The sequence below is a fragment of the Macrosteles quadrilineatus genome, unplaced genomic scaffold, assembly GCF_028750875.1.
Source record: "Macrosteles quadrilineatus isolate MER2022 unplaced genomic scaffold, UCM_ALF_1.0 Scaffold_1__1_contigs__length_201487025, whole genome shotgun sequence".
Classification (NCBI taxonomy): domain Eukaryota; kingdom Metazoa; phylum Arthropoda; class Insecta; order Hemiptera; family Cicadellidae; genus Macrosteles; species Macrosteles quadrilineatus.
The window spans coordinates 198,505,331-198,525,655 of NW_026542594.1; the positions used below are offsets into that span (position 1 = coordinate 198,505,331).

General features: G+C 34.3%; 1 protein-coding gene across 8 annotated transcripts in view; it reads left to right on the plus strand.

Annotated features, from left to right (window-relative positions):
* LOC128994051 (receptor-type guanylate cyclase Gyc76C-like) overlaps positions 1-20,325 on the plus strand; it is a 149,619-nt gene that overhangs the window by 104,641 nt on the left and 24,653 nt on the right. For all 8 annotated transcript variants that reach the window (XM_054418318.1, XM_054418268.1, XM_054418309.1 and 5 more), the window contains exons 6-14: positions 4,900-4,965; positions 12,353-12,466; positions 13,436-13,562; positions 14,729-14,875; positions 15,316-15,524; positions 16,592-16,760; positions 17,053-17,222; positions 18,488-18,609; positions 19,909-20,080. In XM_054418318.1, coding sequence (XP_054274293.1) covers positions 4,900-4,965; positions 12,353-12,466; positions 13,436-13,562; positions 14,729-14,875; positions 15,316-15,524; positions 16,592-16,760; positions 17,053-17,222; positions 18,488-18,609; positions 19,909-20,080 — 1,296 coding nt within the window. The remainder of the gene's footprint in view (positions 1-4,899; positions 4,966-12,352; positions 12,467-13,435; positions 13,563-14,728; positions 14,876-15,315; positions 15,525-16,591; positions 16,761-17,052; positions 17,223-18,487; positions 18,610-19,908; positions 20,081-20,325) is intronic.

Genomic DNA, 20,325 nt, shown 5'->3' on the forward strand with positions numbered 1-20,325 from the left:
TGGGCAAGAAGAATAAAATCAAACCTCTTCGTGGGACACCCTGTATTTGTTTCTCCTAGTCACTACAATATGGTAATTTTGTATGTTTAAAACCCCTTGCAATTTACTAAATTCATTCTTTAGTGTTTGTAATATTGTCAACTTTAATTACCATGAGTGTTTATAACAATGACGAATGAGTGTTTAGTACACCATACAAGGCTGTATAAGTTATATAATCGGTGTAACTGTTGATAATAGAATGTCTACTCTCAAGGTCATTTTTTATACCTATCTGGTCCTGTAGTTTTGTTAAGTAGGTATAATACGTTTCTTTGTTATTTTTACATGTTGTTGTTTCAAAGTTTTATTTCTACAGCTTGATTTGTTTTAATGTAAGAACAAGAATCCATTTATTGTCGTTTGTCAACATTACATCGCTATAGAAAACGTCAAAGAATAAAAGAAATAGCCTACAGTAATGTGCAGTATAAAAGGAAAGCGTACAATTTAATTTTTAGGCTAACAGATGTAACAGAATAAAACATCACAAATAACAACTAGCAACAAATCAATATAAGCTATGAATATTAAAAATAAATGTATTCATTTGATTTTGGGATGTAGTTAATTTACAAACTGTGCAAATTATCTTTTGGAGTAAAATTAGATGCCTAATTTCAAATCCATATGCTGTTGTTTTCATCCAGAACGAAAATCAATATATTACTAAAGTAACAAGCCCAGTTTTTGGACTTTTTCTTTCCGAAATGAGTAAAACTGACATTGAAGTTAAGTACACCTAAATATTTAGTTGCCATGGTAACAAGTCCACGTTTTGGAGTTATTCCTTCTGAAATGTGAAAAAACAACTATGACTGAAATTAGGTACACCTTTATATTTAGTTGCCATAGTACAAGACCAGGTTTCGAATTTTTCTTTTTGAAATGCATAAAACAACTATGACTGAAATTAGGTTCACCTATTCATTTAGTTGCCATATTAACAAGACCAGGTTTTAGAACTTTCTTCTTCCAAAATCTGTAAAACTGTCACTGGTAAAATACAACAAACTATTTAATTGTTAACAAAGACCAGGACTTGTACCCTCCCTTTCTAAAATATGTAAAAACTATTTCTGGGAATGAATACATAAAAAATTTAATAATCTGTTGCCATAGTAATGAGACCAGATTTGGACCATTCCCCTCCAAACATTTAATAACTATTACTGGCATTGAATATTTCAAAAATAATATCATCATTATCATTTTTAACAGTTAATTTTAATCTTGCACCAATAACTTTTTAGTAAATATCTTAATTTTGTTTGTAGTCAATCAACGTAAGAAATAATATGTATTTAAATCTTTTCTATAATACTTCTTAATAATGTTTTACCATAAATAATAATACTGAAAATAATGCAATATTTGGAATGTTGCTTGTAACTGCAGTTGTGAACAGATGTGCTGTGGTCTAAAAGTAAGATACAGAGCAGTATGAATAATGTTGACGATCTCGGAATACAAAATGGTTCCGAGAAGAAGACAGTTTGAGCCAACGCCAGTTCGGCCGCTCGTGTTGTCGTTGGCTTTAAGTACACACCTGTGTTCTACTCCAGCTGGGCTTGACTCGTCTAATTTGTTTATGAGATCATCTTACATGTGTCAAACATTGAACCGGTTTCATTGTTGGTACATCTGTAATTTGTTTAATGCTTCTATGTTAAAGGAAATTGACTTTGTGTGTGGAATCTTAATGGTTTTAACTCAAATCTTATTCTTCACTTTTAGTAAAATCATTTACATGATTTATGGATTTAGACAGTTTTAAGATAAGGTCCAAACAAATCCAATTATACATTTGTTATGGACTAAAAAAATTAAATTGGATTTTTTAAAATTTTTTCTTCAGTTGGCATCTTTACATTCTGGGACATCTCCATTTTGAGAGGTCCTTGATGGGGGTACCCCAGGGGTCTGTTCTTGGCCCTTTTCTGTTCACCATTTTTATTATTGACCACCCTAGTTGCATTCTATGTTATACACTACTGTATGCAAATGAGAAAAATTTGCTGTATCCTATACCTGGTTATAATTTCATCAAGAATTTTATCTGTGCTCTATTTGATTTTGAGAAATTATGGTTTCCAAGTAACTTTTTGACATTCAATGAAAATGACAGAGACAATTGTTTTTCCTTAAGGCAAATTGATTATGATGTCAACAAATGTGTTAAACCACTTATTGTAACCAAAGGTAACTAAAGATCTCCATTTTACTGTGAATTCTACACTTATTTTGGAGACATAAATTAGTGTAGTATTATAGACAAATATAATTAAATATAGACTGTCAGCTGTGCAGTGGTTACCATGGTTCCCATAGGTTCTGGTGCACACCGCTGGTAGCGCCGTGTAGTTACGTAGCATGTAGGCTGTAATTACAAGGCGCTCCCAGCGGTGTAACCCCAGCACAGCTGATGGTCTATATTTAATTCTTTTTGTCTATGGTAGTATCAAAGCTTACCTGGGTGTGTTTCTTACTAAGAAGGCTATAAAACAATGTGTGTCAATTCATAACTACTAATAATTATAGTTTTGTCTACACACATGTTCTTTATGCAAACATTCGATGGAATTATAGAAGTGGAGCCAAAGTAAGTTTTTATATGGCAACAAAAAGATTTGAAAATAAATGTTTACATTCGTAGCTACAGTAATTGTAAACTTTTTTCACATCAAAATGTTTTTTGACACTTCCTTCTATATTCATTTTGCAAAACTGAAATGCTGAAACTGAAGACTGAAATGCTCCTTCAGATAGATAAAGCAAAATTTTTAATAGCCTAAAGTATCAGTAGGAAAGCTCTGTAGTAAATGGCCTGTCAATGTCCGTAACTTAAATATGTTACACTTACAAACTCTCTTTTCAAGATGGCTAAGCGATAAAGCCTTTTAATCCACAACAAAATATTTATTTCGTTAATACAAATAGTGCTTTTAAAAATCACTTTTTAGCGATTTTCCTACATAGGATATTACCATATCTCATAGGTAGACCTGGACTTATGACTGATTTACTTTTTTTGTTTTGATATACCCAGAATCCAAAAACACCGTCTTTTATAATGCCTATATGTCTGTTAGCACGATAACTCATGTAAAAATCATTCGATTTAAATTAAATTTTTTACAAACGTGTAAACATACAACTATTCTAATGAGTTTGCAAACCAGCATGATCGGACTATGGTAATTGTAGAAAGCAATAGTTTAGCACTACTCTCCTTCCAACTCTCCAAACTCTACAACTCTACTTGCAACAATCCGCAGACACACAAGAAATGCGAAATGTGGAGGGTTGCAAAAACTCGTCTCTGGATGAATGGGGAGGGAGACTAAAAATAGTGCGTCACCAACCATTAAAGATACAACCAGTTTTGAGACCTTGATGGTAAAATGTCAGAGTTGGATGTTGGCCGGTTGTGGGATCGTCTATTTATACACTCGCACTACCTGTTTCTTATCTCGCTCCGCCACAGCTGCCAACAACCTGTTAATTTGAGGTTGCAAAAAACTTGTCACTCCTAACGACCTCGTGAATGTAGCAGTAACAGTTACTACGGATTTCAATATGCTGTAGAACAGTGTTTTCGAGAGGTTCCAGGATTTGTTATTGTTGGTTAGTCAAGCCTGTGAAGAATTTAAGGAGGGTTTTGGTTATTTAAAGGATGGATACAATTCCAAAAAACTGTACATTTAAAATTCCCATGTTATTCTCATAGATAAAAAGAAAACTGTTGTAGTTCCATTTTTATAGATAGGCTATATTACTTTGATTGAATTTGGCGAATGTTTGTATTTCATCCTATACAGTTAACATTTGATCAAAAAATACTGTTTCCCTTCCCCATAGTAGCAAACCTTAAGTCTTTGTTGAATCAAATGTTATTTAAATAGCGAATAAATATGACTTCTATGGAAATATTTTAGCAAAATCCAATCAGACAAATTTAAATTCGCGTAGTCTGCAGGTTTGCTGCGGCGGGGGCCTTTTAGAAGCCAGCCGCTACTGCTTGCCGCTACATTATTCCTCACTGCTTGTTGCTACAGTTCTTGTAGATTTGCCTCTTCCCTTCTCCTCATCTTTTCTCCTTCCTCAATCTTCCTTTTCCTACCCATAGCTTGTGAATGTCATCTTCATTCACTTGTATTTTTTCTAATCTGCCTCTTCTTCTTCCTCCTAGTCTCCCAGTATATGTCTTAATGACTAACAGAACTAGTGGCCTTTAGACATGCCCCTCCCTGACTAAGTGACCCTATATTTATTATGATTTGTTACTTTTTAATGACTTGAAATCCTCCATCAGCTGTTTACTGATTGTAAAGATTTCGTTGACATTCATTACCAATTTATTTTCCCAAGGTTGAAAGCGGGAAATATCCTCAAGGTTTAGCTTTGACTTTATCTGCGCTTCACAAAATGAGACATTTAATTACCTGGTAAGGCCAGTTTTAGAGTGAACATAACTCGATTCAATTAAGTCGTTGACTCAGTGAAATCTTTTTTACACACAAACTTTCACATCTTGGCAAACTGAAAGGTCAATAGTAGAATTGTATCCAAAGTCGATGGTTTTAATTTTATATATTGTTATCAAGTAGAAAAGTAGTACAGTAGAACCTCGATAACCAAGACTTTCATGGGGATTATTAAATAAGACTGGTTAAAAAGGTTGTTTTCTTATGTTTGGTTCAAGTCAACCGGAACGTCCACTACGTTAACCCAGTTTAAGGAACGACCAAGATGTACACGTTCGCTCCCTTGTGACAATACAGCTGTTTGTTCACCTGTCTGCGTTTGCTCTAGAAGCCATGTTTGATGTCAACATTGACAAGTTTGTTTGTGTTGCAGAAATGTTCGGACCATCGTGCGTCGGCCGTGCCAACATTTGTCAGGACAGAACCTCCAGATACTCAGGTAAAATTTGTTAAAATTTAGTTTGCAATTAAGTTTATTTTCTCTTACAGTTCATTACATTTTCGTATGAAGAATTTTTAATTGCAATCCATTTCTAAATACAAAAAATAACATAATAAGACGAATATGTTTCTTAAATTCAACCAAAATTATATTTTGCTCAACCATTATAAGGAGTAGATTATACATTTTAACTGCTGTATGAACAAATAACATTTTTTTGGAACTTGAGACTGAGTTGTAAGTCACTTAGGTAAATGACATCTTGCAAATGGTATTTTTACTTTATATGTATTTTACAGGGTTGTCGGTGGGAATTGCATTATTCTTCCTAAACAATATGTTTTGAGTATCAAATTTTTGGAAGTTTTATACGGTAAAAAGTAAATATTTTCACTTTTAGTGGTCTGGAATCTGACCAGCATTGGATTAAAAACAATTTTGGACATAACATAAAAAATCAGTGTGATTGTGGTTTTGTGTTAAGTGAATATTGTTGATTGGAATTTTATCGGTTCTTGCACCCTCCCCCTTCTAATTTAATTTCACTAAACATTTATTGTTTCCAGTTCTTGTGTTTCCCAGTTTGTGTATGTCTTATATTTAAGATATTCTAAGATGAAGTTCCAGATTCGAAAACGGCTGTAGCTTGGTTACTTAGTGTTGAAAATTGTCTACAATAATTTTTCAAACAACATATACTTACGATCAGCAATCGATCAAATCACTATGAGTTCAAATCAATTTTTTAATGGTAAATTTTTTGTAAAGAAGTAATTGTTTGGAATCTTTAAACAATTAAAACTAGTTTTTAGTTAGTGAGCATGTTCAATATATTTAAAAGAAATTATATGGAAAGAGAAACATGATGATAATGAGTTGATACCTATTGCCCCCTTTATACTTTTACAACAAAGTAGAAACTTCTTGAGCTAAACCATAGTCACTCGGGTCCGAACGTTCCACTAAAGTGGTGTAAACATTATGTAAATCTAAAGACCGTCAGTGATCATAAACTTGAAGCCGGGTAACTAACGACTCACGGGACCACCTGGTCTCTGCGACTGTTTGTTAATTAAACATCTGGACGTCTCACTCGTTTATTTTGTGTGTTAATTCCGCTCACGGTCCGGCCGTTACATCATTTTTATTTAGAGAGCGTCGGTTTTGGCGGCAAGTGTACTCCCTCGCAGTCAAAACATCTAGACTCTTGGTGAATTTAAATGTGTACACAATAGTAAAATTTTTTGATGTACCAGTTGAAACGATGTTGTTAAAATGTTGTTTTGTAAACTTGTAAGAATTTTGTAAATTTCTGTGTGATTAATTCAGTGTTATTCTGTGGAATAAGTTGAGTAACAGTCAACTGACTTTGTAATAATGATGATTTACTATCAATTCGCTTATTAATTTAGAAATCAAATCCTTTTAATTGTTACCATTATTATCTAATGTTAACTTTTTCATTTATTAAGCATCTCCTAATTAATTTAAAACACAGTATACTTTTAAATAATAAAACCAAGCACCCTATCTGCGAGTATCAAATTTGAAATATCTTGAAGAATGTAGTTGTAGTCAGTATTAAGATTCACGTTGAACTAAATTCTACACTAACTTAACGCTTTTTAGTTAATTTCCCTATGGGGAAGTAGCTATTACCGTAGGTGGCGTGGTAAGACCTAGGCCTGGGACCGATTTACTTTTTAATTTTGATGTCCCCAGAAGCCAAAAACACCATTCTTTAAAATTTGTAAATATGTAAAACTCTCTAGACCGTTTTTTGTACGGTTATTGGTAACAGAGAAAATAAAAAAAATTGTAAATTTAAAATTCCCATGTCGTTTTTAATGGAGAATATTGTAAAATGTTTTAGTTCGCTTGTTTATGGATATATTTTGATCAAACTTGACAAATCTACGTATTTTATACTAAGCTAATAATATTTTATTAAAAACACACTTTATTAGTTTCCTTGTAGCAGCTAACCTAGGTACTTGTTAAACCTAATTGAAAATCAATTCAGACAAATGGAAATTCGCTTATCCTGCAGGTTTGCTGCGGCGGAGGTATTTTTAAATTTTGAAAGTACAGTAGTCACTAAACAATATTTTATAAATTATTTAATGGTAATTATTTTCTCAATAATACATGCATAGAATATGTTTTCCATACACAACAACAGAAGTGATAAATGCAGTATTAAACCCCTTGCATTCTGTATTCAAGTCAGTCTGTAATTAATTAAGTCTTGATTGTTCTTATCAGATTGTTCTCACACGTTTAATTGACCCTGCTGTAGGTTGGTCTGTCAGTAGGTTTTCTATTGTTCTGCTGTCTTGGGGGTGCCATTGAAACGGATTTTACTGTAGTTACAACTTTTCATTTATAATATTCATTGGTAATCCATCTCATTGTAAATTTTGAAGCTTGTTTTTCGAGTCTAGTTCCTGTCCAATGACAATGATCGCTAGTGTCGACAAAATTTTGTTTCTATTTATTTTCATGATTTGCGCTTTACTGTTTGGTTATATAACTAGGGGGGGCAAGTGATTGTTTTATTAGATAATTTTATTTGGTTAAACGGTGTTTTATGAAATAACAAGATACAAATTCTAAACTAAACACGACCTCTACCACAGACAGATTTAACAATAAAATTGTCTTCAGCTGATCCACAAAGATGAGAAATTTACTAAGGGAGTGTGTTTTATCTATGACCTACTACAGCCTACCCGTGCTTTGCTACGGGAAGAAAAATCGGTTTCATAATCATTGAAATAGATTTAGCATAAATAATCTATTATAAAGTTTTAGATTAAATTATCCTGCCAAATAGTTGTGTAAAATAGCCTATATTTAATTTCTTTGGATCAGCTGTCTGAAATTGTAAAATGAGCATTTGCATGACATTTGGCAGTTATCATTGTTTACATTCAAATGTCAAGGCAAAGGTAAACATTGTGAATTTTCTCATGCTTCCATGGAGACCATTAATATTTACTTTTGAAAGCCTTACCTAAAAGCATTGGATATCCAAGGGGCGTATCCTAAGAGGAACTCAGGGAAGTGAATAGGCCTATGACATTCCTAGATGTGTGGACTACATATCTTAATTTCTCTGTGCTTAATTTAGGCTGTATCCGTTTAGTATTTTAGTCTTGACAGCTGCCCAGACAGACATACACCACCTCAATTTTATAATAGTATAAATAGTTAAATCCAGTAATTTTTTAAAACTATAAATTTGCAAATCCTTATTCATGCAGTAGCTCCTTGAAACCATCATTATTACTCTTGTCACATGATCAGATAAAATTTGAGAGTTGTTGTAATGACACAGACTTCCTGTGTCTAAAATGCATCCTTGACGTCCGAGGATCGTTGATATTCTGTCGTTGTACGAGTGATTAGACTGCAGCACCTCCTACGTTGTCAACACTCAACAGTCGCAGACTCAATTGTGTAGTTTCATTCATTCACGCTGCATAATTTTATTTATAACTTGATTATATTTTTATGAGTTGTTATCTTTGAAAGTATTGTCTTTATGTTGATCGAAAAATGATTGATGATGTTCTTTTTTTGCTACTATGAAGACATATCATCCCATTATTCATAATCAATTGAGATGGGTTTCCACCTAGGTGTGTATTTTAACCCGAAAATGAGTGCAGGACAAATTGTTCTGAAATCAATCAATCAATCAATCAAATCATTCTTTATTCATTATACATAAAATAACATGTATTGAATAGAGTCAAATAGGCTATAAATACATATAACTACATATTACAAAGTGCTTAAATTAAAATATACTATTAAGATGGGTGAAGAATTTCTAATTGAATATATTAAAAATATAACACTATTGCAATCACAATAACATTAGCAGTTATTAAAATAAAAAACATATACCCATTTTCCGGGCTTAAGTAAAAATATACACAGAAAAGAAAAAGCATTACTAATCATTGTGAAAATTTAAATTGTTCCCCTAATTTTGCTATGGAGTTCAAATTATGTAAGCTACTAATTTTTATTGTTTAAAAATTCTTCTATGGAATAAAATGAAAATTTAATTAAAAAGTCTTTTAGTGTTCTTTTAAATTTATTCAAATTGTCTTCCGTCTTTATATAAGCCGGCAGGTGTTGCAAAAAAATCAAACCTGAATAATAAGTTTTCTTTTTGAAAAATTCCAATTTATGTCGGGGTAGGTTAATTTTAAACCTAGTGTTATAGTCACCAGTATTGCTTGAAGTGGATGACAATTGAATTTGTTTTGCATAGACAGATGCTTCATATATATACAGACTATACACCGTTAGGATTTGTAATTCCTTAAAATATCTCTTAGCTGATTGTTTTCTTTGCAGTTTCATCATTAGACGAATAGCTCTCTTTTGTTTGATAAGGATAGAATCCAAATTGGTCTTTGATGTTGCTCCATAAATAGATATTCCATAAGCTATGTGACTATGCAGTAATGAAAAGTATATTATCCTCAAAGTGTCTATGCTGCAGATCTGAGACATCTGTCTTAAAGCACATACACCAGAAGTCAATTTTTTAACAACATGTTTAACGTGATTGTCCCATGTAAGATTTTTGTCGATAATTAAACCAAGAAATTTAGTCTGTTCAACTTGGTCTATCTTGTCATTGTTTATACAAATTTTTGCTTCAAATTTTGTTGTTGATTGTTTGGTTGAAAAATATATGAAGTTTGATTTATTTGCATTTATAAGAAGATTTTTTTCTTTTAAAAATTCATGAGTTACTTGAAGATTTTTTGAAGAAGATGTTTCAATTTCAGAATTAGAATTTCCATTTAGCAGGATATTAGAATCATCAGCATACAGACACATGGATCCGTCACTCCCAGGAATAGTCCCAGGCAAACCTCTAATATAACAAAGAAATAGTAGAGGGCCCAGGATCGATCCCTGGGGGACTCCATATCGTAGTGTCTGATGCTGTGATTGAATTTTTTCAATGTAGTTTATTTTATAATGTTCTATGATGTCATCCACTTCAACAAACTGGTGTCTATTTTTAATGTAGGATTCAAACCATTTAAGTTCTTTACCACGGACTCCAAGTTCATTTAAAACGTTAATTAATTTATTGTGCGACACACTGTCAAAGGCTTTACTGAGGTCTAAGAATATTCCTACCACCTTTTTCCCTTTATCAATTGCATTTATTATAGACTCTATAAATTCTATACCAGCTGTTACTGTGGATTTTCCTTTTCGAAAGCCATGTTGCTCTTTGTCCAGTAACTGATTGATTTCAAGATATCTAGACAGCTGAATATAAACTATACGCTCATAAATTTTGGAAAAGGCAGGTAAAATTGAAATGGGACGATAGCATGATGGATCTTTAGGATTACCTTTTTTAAATATGGGAATAACTTTAGCCAACTTTAATTTGGATGGAAATATGCCTGAAATGAGAGAGGAGTTTATTAAATGTGTTAATGGTTTTGATATGAAAAGTAGTGATTTTTTAATTAGAGTAATTGGTATTTCATCATGCCCAGAAGAAATTTTATTTTCAAATGACAGCACGACTTTTTTAAGATGGTCTTCTGTTATTGTTTCAAATTTAAAAACGTTTGTCATGGCAGTCACTTTTTTTTGGGTGAAAATGTTGTGATTTGATGTTGAATCAATGTTTGGCAAAATAAGCTTTTCAACAGCAGTTGTAAAGAAATTGTTGAAAATATTACTCACAGCAACAGGATCTGATATTTGGTTATCATTTTGAACTAAGATTATTTTGGAGGGGACAGTTTGTTTTGATTTTAGTGAAATCTCATTTTTTATTATATTCCATGTAGTCTTTGTTATGTTCCTAGATTTTCTAAATTTATTTTGGTAAAATTTTTGTTTAGCACTGTTTATGGATTCCTTTAACTCTTTTTTCTTTACTTTTATTGTTTTATATAACAGTGAATTCCTTTTTGCTCTAGTATATGTTACTAGTTCATGGATTTCACTTTTTTTCCTTATTATTTCATTTGAATTCCATTTACATATATTTGATACTTTTTCTACACACATCATTTTGGGGAAATTAGTGTTAAAAATGTGACTGAAAGTAGACATAAAGACATTAAATTTTGCATCCACCGAAGATTGATAAACATCATACCAGTGTTCATTACTTAAGTCCCTAAGGAACATTTTAAAATTATTTTCAGTATACTTTCTGCATAACCTCTTCATTACCTTTTTGTTTGTACTGTTAACATTTTGTATTTCAAGCAATTGAGCATCATGAAACATAGGACGTTAACTAATACACACAGATTGTTGACCCATGGTACAAGATTTAACCACTTGTTATTCTCCATATAACAGACATGCAAATTATATATTTGCATCTATAACTACCACTTGAATTGTTTGTCATGTTCATTTCAACTGCAGAAAACATTTGAATATGAATATTGTGTTTTGCACCTTAGTAAATACAAAAATGGGGTTCATTTACGGTTTATTTATGTTGAAGTTAAAGAATTGTCATGATTGAGAATGTCCTTGAAAATCAAGGCTAGCAATTTTAAGATTGTGATAACGATAATTAAATATTGGTTTACTTAGTTAAAAATCTTATAAGTGTACTTTATTTATTTGTTATAAAGAGTCAAACCAAATTTTATATGAGGATTGAAAGTATTGTACCAATATTATATTTGTTTAATATTTAGAAGCAAATTTAGTTAGATTAAAAAATACTTCAAAGTGATTTTTAACAATAAAAAACAAAAACGCTAACAACTAATTTGACTAAAACATGTGACAGACACAAAAAAATAAATTTTTTCACCATTAAAAAATTTTAAAGGACAATTAATATAAATAAGTTTAAAAAAAAACCTGTGTCTATATTTAATTTCTCAGATATTTACCTTTGAGTGAACACCTTATCCATCTGTTTATATATCTATCTATAAATACAAACAATTATTAAGGTTTTCCCTGATACATCCTCTTTTCAGCTGTCCTATTTAACCAATTTTTAATATCAGTTTTTGCTTTAAAAGATTCAGTGATGCTGACCAACTTTCTTTATAACGGTTTAAATTTCAATTTAAATGTTAACAGCTGATCTTTCAGTTGAATGTTTAACCACCGTCAGATTGTAAACAAGAGAAACAACTACATTTTTATATAATTGAATTTCTCTTAAGTGTTAAACTATTAAATAAATTAAATGTGGGAGATTATTTAATGATGCTGTGACCATTTAGTTTTTTGTACTTAGATGAAACCATAAATCAATGGTGCTCTCAAATGATTAATGATTCAAGGGACTTTGTAGACATAGGATCAGACTGTTACATTAATAAATCAAACAATATATCTTTTTCAGGTGACCAAATCAGTGATAGCATTGTTGAAGTACTACGATTGGAAGAAGTTTTGTATCATATGGGAAGATGATTGGGAGATAGTGGCGGAGTCATTGCACAAAGAAGCCAACCAGGTACCTAATGTACAAATGCTAATATTTTGCGACTAAGTTACCTTTATTTAGCAATGGGTTAACACATTCGCTGCGGCACATCAATTGGCAGGCGAATCCCCAGTGCAGCGCATCCAGTAGCGTCGAACGAATCCGATTTCGGCGTGTGATTGGCTTTCCAAGTTTGGTCTGACAAATAGCAAATAACGTGCAGGGATGTCCTGCTTCATGACGAGAGTCGACGTAGCTCGCTAAACACCCACAGATAGCAGCACTGCTTGGAACGTAGCCAGTCCCATTGGAATTGTATTGCCAAATGGAGGGAAAAACACGGGACAAAAAGTTGATTTTTAAGTTTGCCAGACGGGGATTTTACGGGGAAATTTACTACCAACATACACCACAACAAAATTCAAGTCACACACTACACGCTAACGTGGTATAGGTCCGCTTTCGACCGACGCTAGAGCAAAAAAAAAGGTATACAAAAGGTATTGCCGAGCGATCTCCATCGGATACGGTGCTCGGCCCCCATACGTACAGGGGCCGTACGGCCGCACTCAGTTTCAGTTTCAGTTCATCCAGGGCATAGTTTGGATCTTTACAGTTTATTTCAACTCAATAAACACCTTAATAATGCCATAAGGCTCTTTTTTTGTAGAACCGTGTTTGCGTGGTAACCAGTTGGCGGGTGGAACCCTCATAAGAGATTAAGAGAAGTTTCACTACAGTTCTGAAATATGATCATGGAAGAAGAAGAAGAAGAAAGAATCTGGAATATGATCATGTATCCAAAATATAATAGAGTTGTGGTATATAAGTCCAAACTTAACTTCAACTTGTCATGGGAAAATATGGGTCAACACTAGTTCCAAATACTGGTATGATAGGACCAAATACTTGCTATGTGTTTAGTAGCAATTGATTGTCTGTAATTTGTTGTATCAATTAGCAATCATGAGTATGTGTTGATCATGTTGTCTGTTTTAGGCCAACATGACAGTGACTTGTGTGCGTCCCATCCAGAGCAGTGCCAAGTGTTGTAGAGATCTCCTGCCCTGCTGTACCAGTGGATTCTGGTACAACATGCTCATAGAAACCAGAAACCTCACTAGAAGTGAGTATAACAACTGCTAAGAACAATTTTGAGTGTTGTGGTAAATCTGCAAAGTATTTTAAATCCATGTTGATTGTTGCTGAAATAGATAGTAGTGGTTGATTTGTTTTTTTTCTTTTTACCAATTGAGATGGGGCAGTAACGCAGCTGGACGTATTTTCATTCTTCACTAATATAATATTTGAGTAAAATGAGTGAAGGTCGAGTGTAGAATATGAGAAGTCTTGTGTAGCTTTTTACCGACTAAGACCAGCTGTTTCTCTTTTCTAAGCCCAAGAGAGAAGTAAGGCACAGAGGACACACTTATGGGAAACGTGTACTTTAAGCTCTGTTATTTTGTACCAGAAATATTCCTGTAACGAGAAAGGAAGAGCCAGAACAGCGAGAACTGTGTGGCAATTCTTATTGCACAGGGTCTTCCTCCATTGTGATCGTTGTAGTACATGAGGACACGGGGGTTGGTGTTGGACTTTGCCCTAGACACCAGCGACTAGTGCTAGACACACTAGATACCACAGTGTATCCTCTGTTCCTTTTAATTCTCTGTGGCCCATGCCATTTAATAAAAGCCAAATGATTTTGATCAAAAGTTTTTGACTTCTCAGGATCGAACTAGCAACCTTTTGACTGTTACATGATCAGTTTATCCACTCAGCTACTCAACTATCGAATGCCCAACTTAACACAAGGGAAATCGTCTGTTCAATCCTACTTAATATTTTGGAGGGTGGTGTAGGCCTGGCCTAACACTATGAAATGAACAGCTGGCATTTGCTGTGGAGAGCTTCCCTCCCCTGTTATGTTACGAATAAGTTTCTGCTTTTGGGGCAACCTTGGGATTGGGTCCACAGATCATTGACAAAAATATGTCACTGACCTCCTGCGATATCGGGTTTTCCTAGAGCTAGGCCTTCCCTGCTAAGCCACTTTGAAGCAAGTTTTATATTTTGAACCTAGACCCTAGATGTCCTTCGTATGGATAATAAATGGATCTACAACTAATTTAATTTTGTTTTTTTTAGAATCCCAACTTAAATAACCTAGGTATGAGAATTAAAATCAAATAATAATTACATGCAGCGAAGTTTTGAAAAAGAAGGCATTATATGTAATAGTGATCTAAATAATCTATGACATAAGATTTAATCAACATTTATGTTTTTCAGTTTACGTGTTCTTTGGCCAGTCCAAGACTCTTGTGGACATGATGGAGAACATGGATGCGCTGCAACTTTTTGACAACGGAGAGTACATGGTGATATTTGTGGATCTCACGACTTACTCAATCAAAGAAGCCTCCAAATACTTCTGGAGTGAGTGTTACCAATGTCTGTACACTAGATCAAATAAGCCTTTGTAATGTTGATCTCACTCCATTAACAAACTTCTTAGAATTTGGAAACTTCTCAATGCTTCTACATATACAATATCTTCCTTTTGTTGGCCAAGACCTTAGCTTTAGTCCGGTAACTGTGTTGTGTGTATTGTGCTGCTGAATTGCCCAATGGGGACAAGTGACTTCACAGGTTCAAGCCTACCTGGTAACTGGGAAAATCAGGAACTTATATAAATTTTGAAGACCGGGAAAAAATCTGTGAATTTTGTAAAGAACCGGAAAATTAAAATTTTTGAATAAAAGCTGTGAAACCAACCGAAATCAACGATATTTCTTGTTGAAATTCGCGATCACGGGGATATCGTTTTCCATTTTTAACGAAAGTTGAACCAATAGAGTGATAATTTTGTTTTGTAGGGATAGAGAATCCCAAATCCGGGAAGACACTGGTGAGTTGTAGCGAAGAAATGAACTACCTGCGTAGAGCTCAGTCGCTGCTGGTCGTAGTTCCGTCCCCTCCGGCTGAAACGTACGAGGAGTTTTCAGATAAAGTCCGAGAATACAACGCTCAACCTCCGTTCAACTTCCCTACACCTCCTGTGTTCACCACTAGTGATATGTCCAAGGTAAGAATATCTTAGGGGTTGCTTTTAAATTGAGATTTTTAAAGAACAATGATGCAACTGTATGGGATATTTTTGAAAAATAAATAGGTTGACAGAACTTACAAGCAGGGGAAACTGGCTGTGTTGGCAGTGTTGTGACCAACACTTTTTTGCGTTTTCTGAAAATATTCACTTGCTGCAATGTTTTTCAGTGGAGCTATTGAAATGAAATGAAATGTTTATTTGTCACATATAATTTACATAGCCTAATTGTGATACATCACCAGTAAACATATGACACGTCAGTTTTTCAAACAAAATACATGATATTATATATTTGAGTCAAGGATGAGGTCATCACTCAAAGACCAGTAGTCAACAAAATATTTTTTGCAATCTAACAATGCACACAATTATTTTCACACATTTACAAATTACAATGTAGGTATTTTGTACAGTGTAAAAATTTGAGAGGAATCAGAAATAACAATTTCTCTTAATTTTTCCGTACTTATAATTAATTACTGCCTTGAATGAAGGCCCGAATTTTTAACTAAATGTCAGGTTTGAGCTTAGATTTTCAAGCTATTGATTCATGAATTTGATTAGTTACTTTAGATGGTTACCTCCCGCTATCTCCGCGTCCCGCCACCTCCGTGTACCGCTACCTCCGAATTTCAGAGTGACCCCTATAATCCTCGGTTACTTCCTGCGTTAAGACTTTCTGTCCAAACCTAACCTAACTTAACCTAACCTAACCCACGGGTTAAATTTTCATTAAATCTTCCATCCACGGGGCTTCGCAGCCATGGATGCAATGACAGCTAACAACGCAGGCAGTGACGGGATTATAAGGGTCACTCAAGAATTCGGAGGTGGCGGGACAGATTTGGGTTCGGAGGTGGCGGAACGCGGAGATAGTGGGAGCACACGCTTTAGATTTGGTGCATTTTAGATTTGGATTTGACACATCACTATGTAATTTCTACTTCTAGTTGTTTTCCCCTGTCAATCAAAAAGAAAAGTCTTATTTTGTGTATCATCTAACCGCACTTGTAAGGTTTATTATATTTGAATTGTACTTTCAGTTCATCTCCGTAACAGCCGCCAACCTGTATGACGCAGTGTTGTTGTATGCTCGTGCCTTAGACAAGCTGTTGAAGGAAGAACCTGTACTAAATGAGACAGTCGTCGAACAAGTTGCCACTAACGGAACTAGAATCATCGAGACCATCATTAAAAACAGAACGTACGAGAGTAAGTTGCTACAAAAGTAACTTTATGTCCATGTTCATAAGCAGAAAGTACGAGAGTTAGTAATCCAACAATTAATTAAGGTTCCATCAATATCAAATTTTCACAAAAGATTTGTATCAAATACGATCGGTCTTGGTATCATTTAAAAACCTAAACCGTATTTTATGTGTGCTCTCTTGACAAGGGTTCCACAAAAACAAACCCAAATTCTTAAACTCAACTTATGTGTCATACCGTACAATAAAACAATCAATTACACCGATTTGACTTATCAAAATGTTGTTATGATCAGGTATAACAGGTGCAACAAACAAGCTAGACTTGAATGGTGATTCGGAAGGCAATTTCTCAGTGGTCGCATTCAAGAAGTTTTATCACTACATCAAGATGCCCACTTATAACTTCACTTGCGACTACAACTTCATCCCGGTCGGCCAGTTCTTCCAAGGAGATACGCTTCCAGTAAGAATTTACTTAAAGTAATACCACTGTAGATAATGCAAGTATACTTTTCATTCTGAAACCTGAAGTTGGTTTTGTTGTGTGTGTTCACTCTGGTAACGCTTAAGTCTTTTTATGTTGACTGAATGTTTCTTAGTTATTAGGGGTAATTTGTCATAGTGTGCTTTATCCTTTGGTTTAGTAACGGAGGAAAAACAATGTGTTTCTATTTGGTTGTTATGATTTAAATTGTAATAACCTTTTAAGTAGTGGTGGTCGAGTCCAGGAATTTTGAATCTCGAATCCGAATCCTGAAAAAACTAATCTTGAGTCCCAAAAATAAATTACAAATGGTGATTAAAAAAGCAAGAATGGAATAGGAACCATTTAACACTGTCTTATAAACACCACGATGACAATAACCTCTATGGTTAGTCAATGTCACAGTACTGTATACTACGATGCCAATAACCTCTATGGTAAGTCAATGTCACAGTATATGACTTATAATTCTATTCTAAAAAAAAAAATACTTTTTTTATTCTCGAACCTTGTTAATAGAATCTCGAATCTGAACCTATTCTTAGGATTCGGTGGATTCGAGATTCAGATTCGACACATCAGTAGATATCAGCATACTCAAACGTTACCAATCGTATACATTAACATTGTATGGTTGTTTAACCCTGGTTATTTCATTGCTAGAAGTAATTTGTGTATTTAAACTAACAGTGTTAAGTAGATGCTTTGAATTGGGAACCATTCCAATTTGACCACTATTAATTTTGTTTCACTAAACTTAGGCTACTCACAGAAAAGTAAGGAACAGAGGAAACTTATGCGAGTACGGAAGACCATGCACTTTCAAATCTGGTATGCCCAGAAATATACTTGTGAGAAGTAAGGAAGACCTAGGATTTCCCTATGGTACAGGGTCTTCCTTCACTGTGAGGATTTTAGTACATGATGACGAGGAGGTAGTGTAGGACTTCACCCTAGACACCATCAACTGTGCTAGACACCACTTAAGTGTACCATTGGATGTTTCCTCTGTACCTTACTTCTCTGCGGGCTACTTTACTATCTGAACATTTCAATTTTTCATTCATGTTCCAAATTTTTATTTAATTTTTAGTTAGTATTTTGGGAAAATTGACAGTTTGGAATTTTTGATATTGCACACAGAAGGGCTATTATAATTCTATTTAGTTATATTAAACGCTGAAGCTAAACTTATCTTTGTTAGTGAGGTAGTAACAACGTGGTGTTGCCTGTATGGGTTTCAGGAGTATAAGCTCAACTCCCCGAGTCTCCAGCCGGACTGGGTCGGTGGTCGCAAGCCTGACGACGAGCCGAGCTGCGGTTTCCACAACGAACTGTGCGCCAAAGATGACTCCCAGGAGAGTGGGTTGGTAGCTCTGACATACATCAAGTGTAAAATCTAACACCTTTCATATATCATTCAAGCAATCGAGTTGAGCTTTTTTGGAGCCAGATGAATTATGAGGAACACTCGGGCCGGCCTTGTTAGGGCTTTAGCTTTGACATTGACGGGGGAAGGTTGAATTGCTAATTTCATGAATAATTGCTGCTTGGATTCAGGGGTTAAATGAGATACATATATTTTTTCTCAAGCAATGATTTGACTTAACACTTCATCCCCTTCTTCCTCGTAATGCATAAAAAATCCATAAACAATTCCTTACTAGATGGACATTTTCACAGCCATTTTTAAACTCCCTAACCCATTTTCACACTTAACCCTCACTCATTGCATTAGGGCCTTAAACTGCATCGGTAATGTTTCTTCCTTATCTCGCGTGAGACCAGAGATTCAATAATTTTAAAAAATTGTCTAGACACACTAAAGCGTACACGTCAGCTGCAGAGCTACTATTGGTGTGATTCTGTTTACAAATTGATGCTAGTGCGAGTTGCCTTGTAGCGGGTGTACACTTGAACCATGGAGCCATATGCACGATTGGCCTTTGCTCATGTTACTCATGTTACTGTGCCTTTGCAACATGTAGTTATGTTTGCTCATGTTGTGTTGTCTCTTGTACTTTTAGCTTTTCCTATTTTTAAGGCTTTTGTCCATTTCTTCTAGGTGCTTTAAACACACAGTGATGCCCCTATGCATTTGCAGGGAATTTATAAATTATTAGTAAGATATTAATAATAATAATGATCAAATTCATAGTTCATGTTAATTCATAGTTATCAAATGATTAAAGTAATGGATATGTAGTAATGTAGGGGCAAATCTCATTTAATGGTTAGAGCCCAGAACTTCAGTTCATAAGCCCTGGGTTCAAATTCTACCAATCACTAGTCGCTTGTAGTTTCTTATAAATTAATAGAACAAAACACTCTGTGCCATCTCCAGCTCTAATACATAGTACGTCTCACCCTCACCTATAAAAGTGTCCGTACTTAATCTTTGAATAAAGTGAACAAAAGTTGAACTCTTAGAACAATTGATATGTGTTGTGTATTTCACTGTGCAGAATTAACAAGCAAAAGTAAGTCCTATATTGGAAATCTGTAGTAGCCTCAATTACACCAAGAAAACATCGTATAAAGTGCCATAATTTTCTCATCAAGTATTCACAGAGAATAGTTTTGGTCGAATATTACTTCCCTATTTTCAAAACAAGTGGACCGTGGATAAGTCTACCAATATTTACAGCAATGTCTGTTTTCACAGTGTTATCATAGCAATGGCGTTGGGTATCCTCCTCTTCTGTTCGAGCGTCTTTACTCTCAGCATGTACCGCAAGTGGAGAATCGAGCAGGAAATCGAAGGTCTCCTCTGGAAAATCGACCTGGCCGATCTACTTAGTTACTATAACAACGATATTGTCTCGTCACCCAGTAAGGTAAGCGAGCGTTATCTTCTTTCAATTGTTAACTATCCTTTTGATGTTTTTATACAATTTTACACCAATTGTGAATTTATGAGTTGTGTAAAATTCGAAGAAGGAATAGATACTTACGCAATAAAAGTTTTGGGTAGCTATCCCATTGGTTGGCTTCTCAGGAATCAATACGTGAGTGACAGGTTTTTGGCACATCCACGTGCCCTAAAAGCGTTCGTTTGAGTACTTCCTCCTGTGAAATTGCA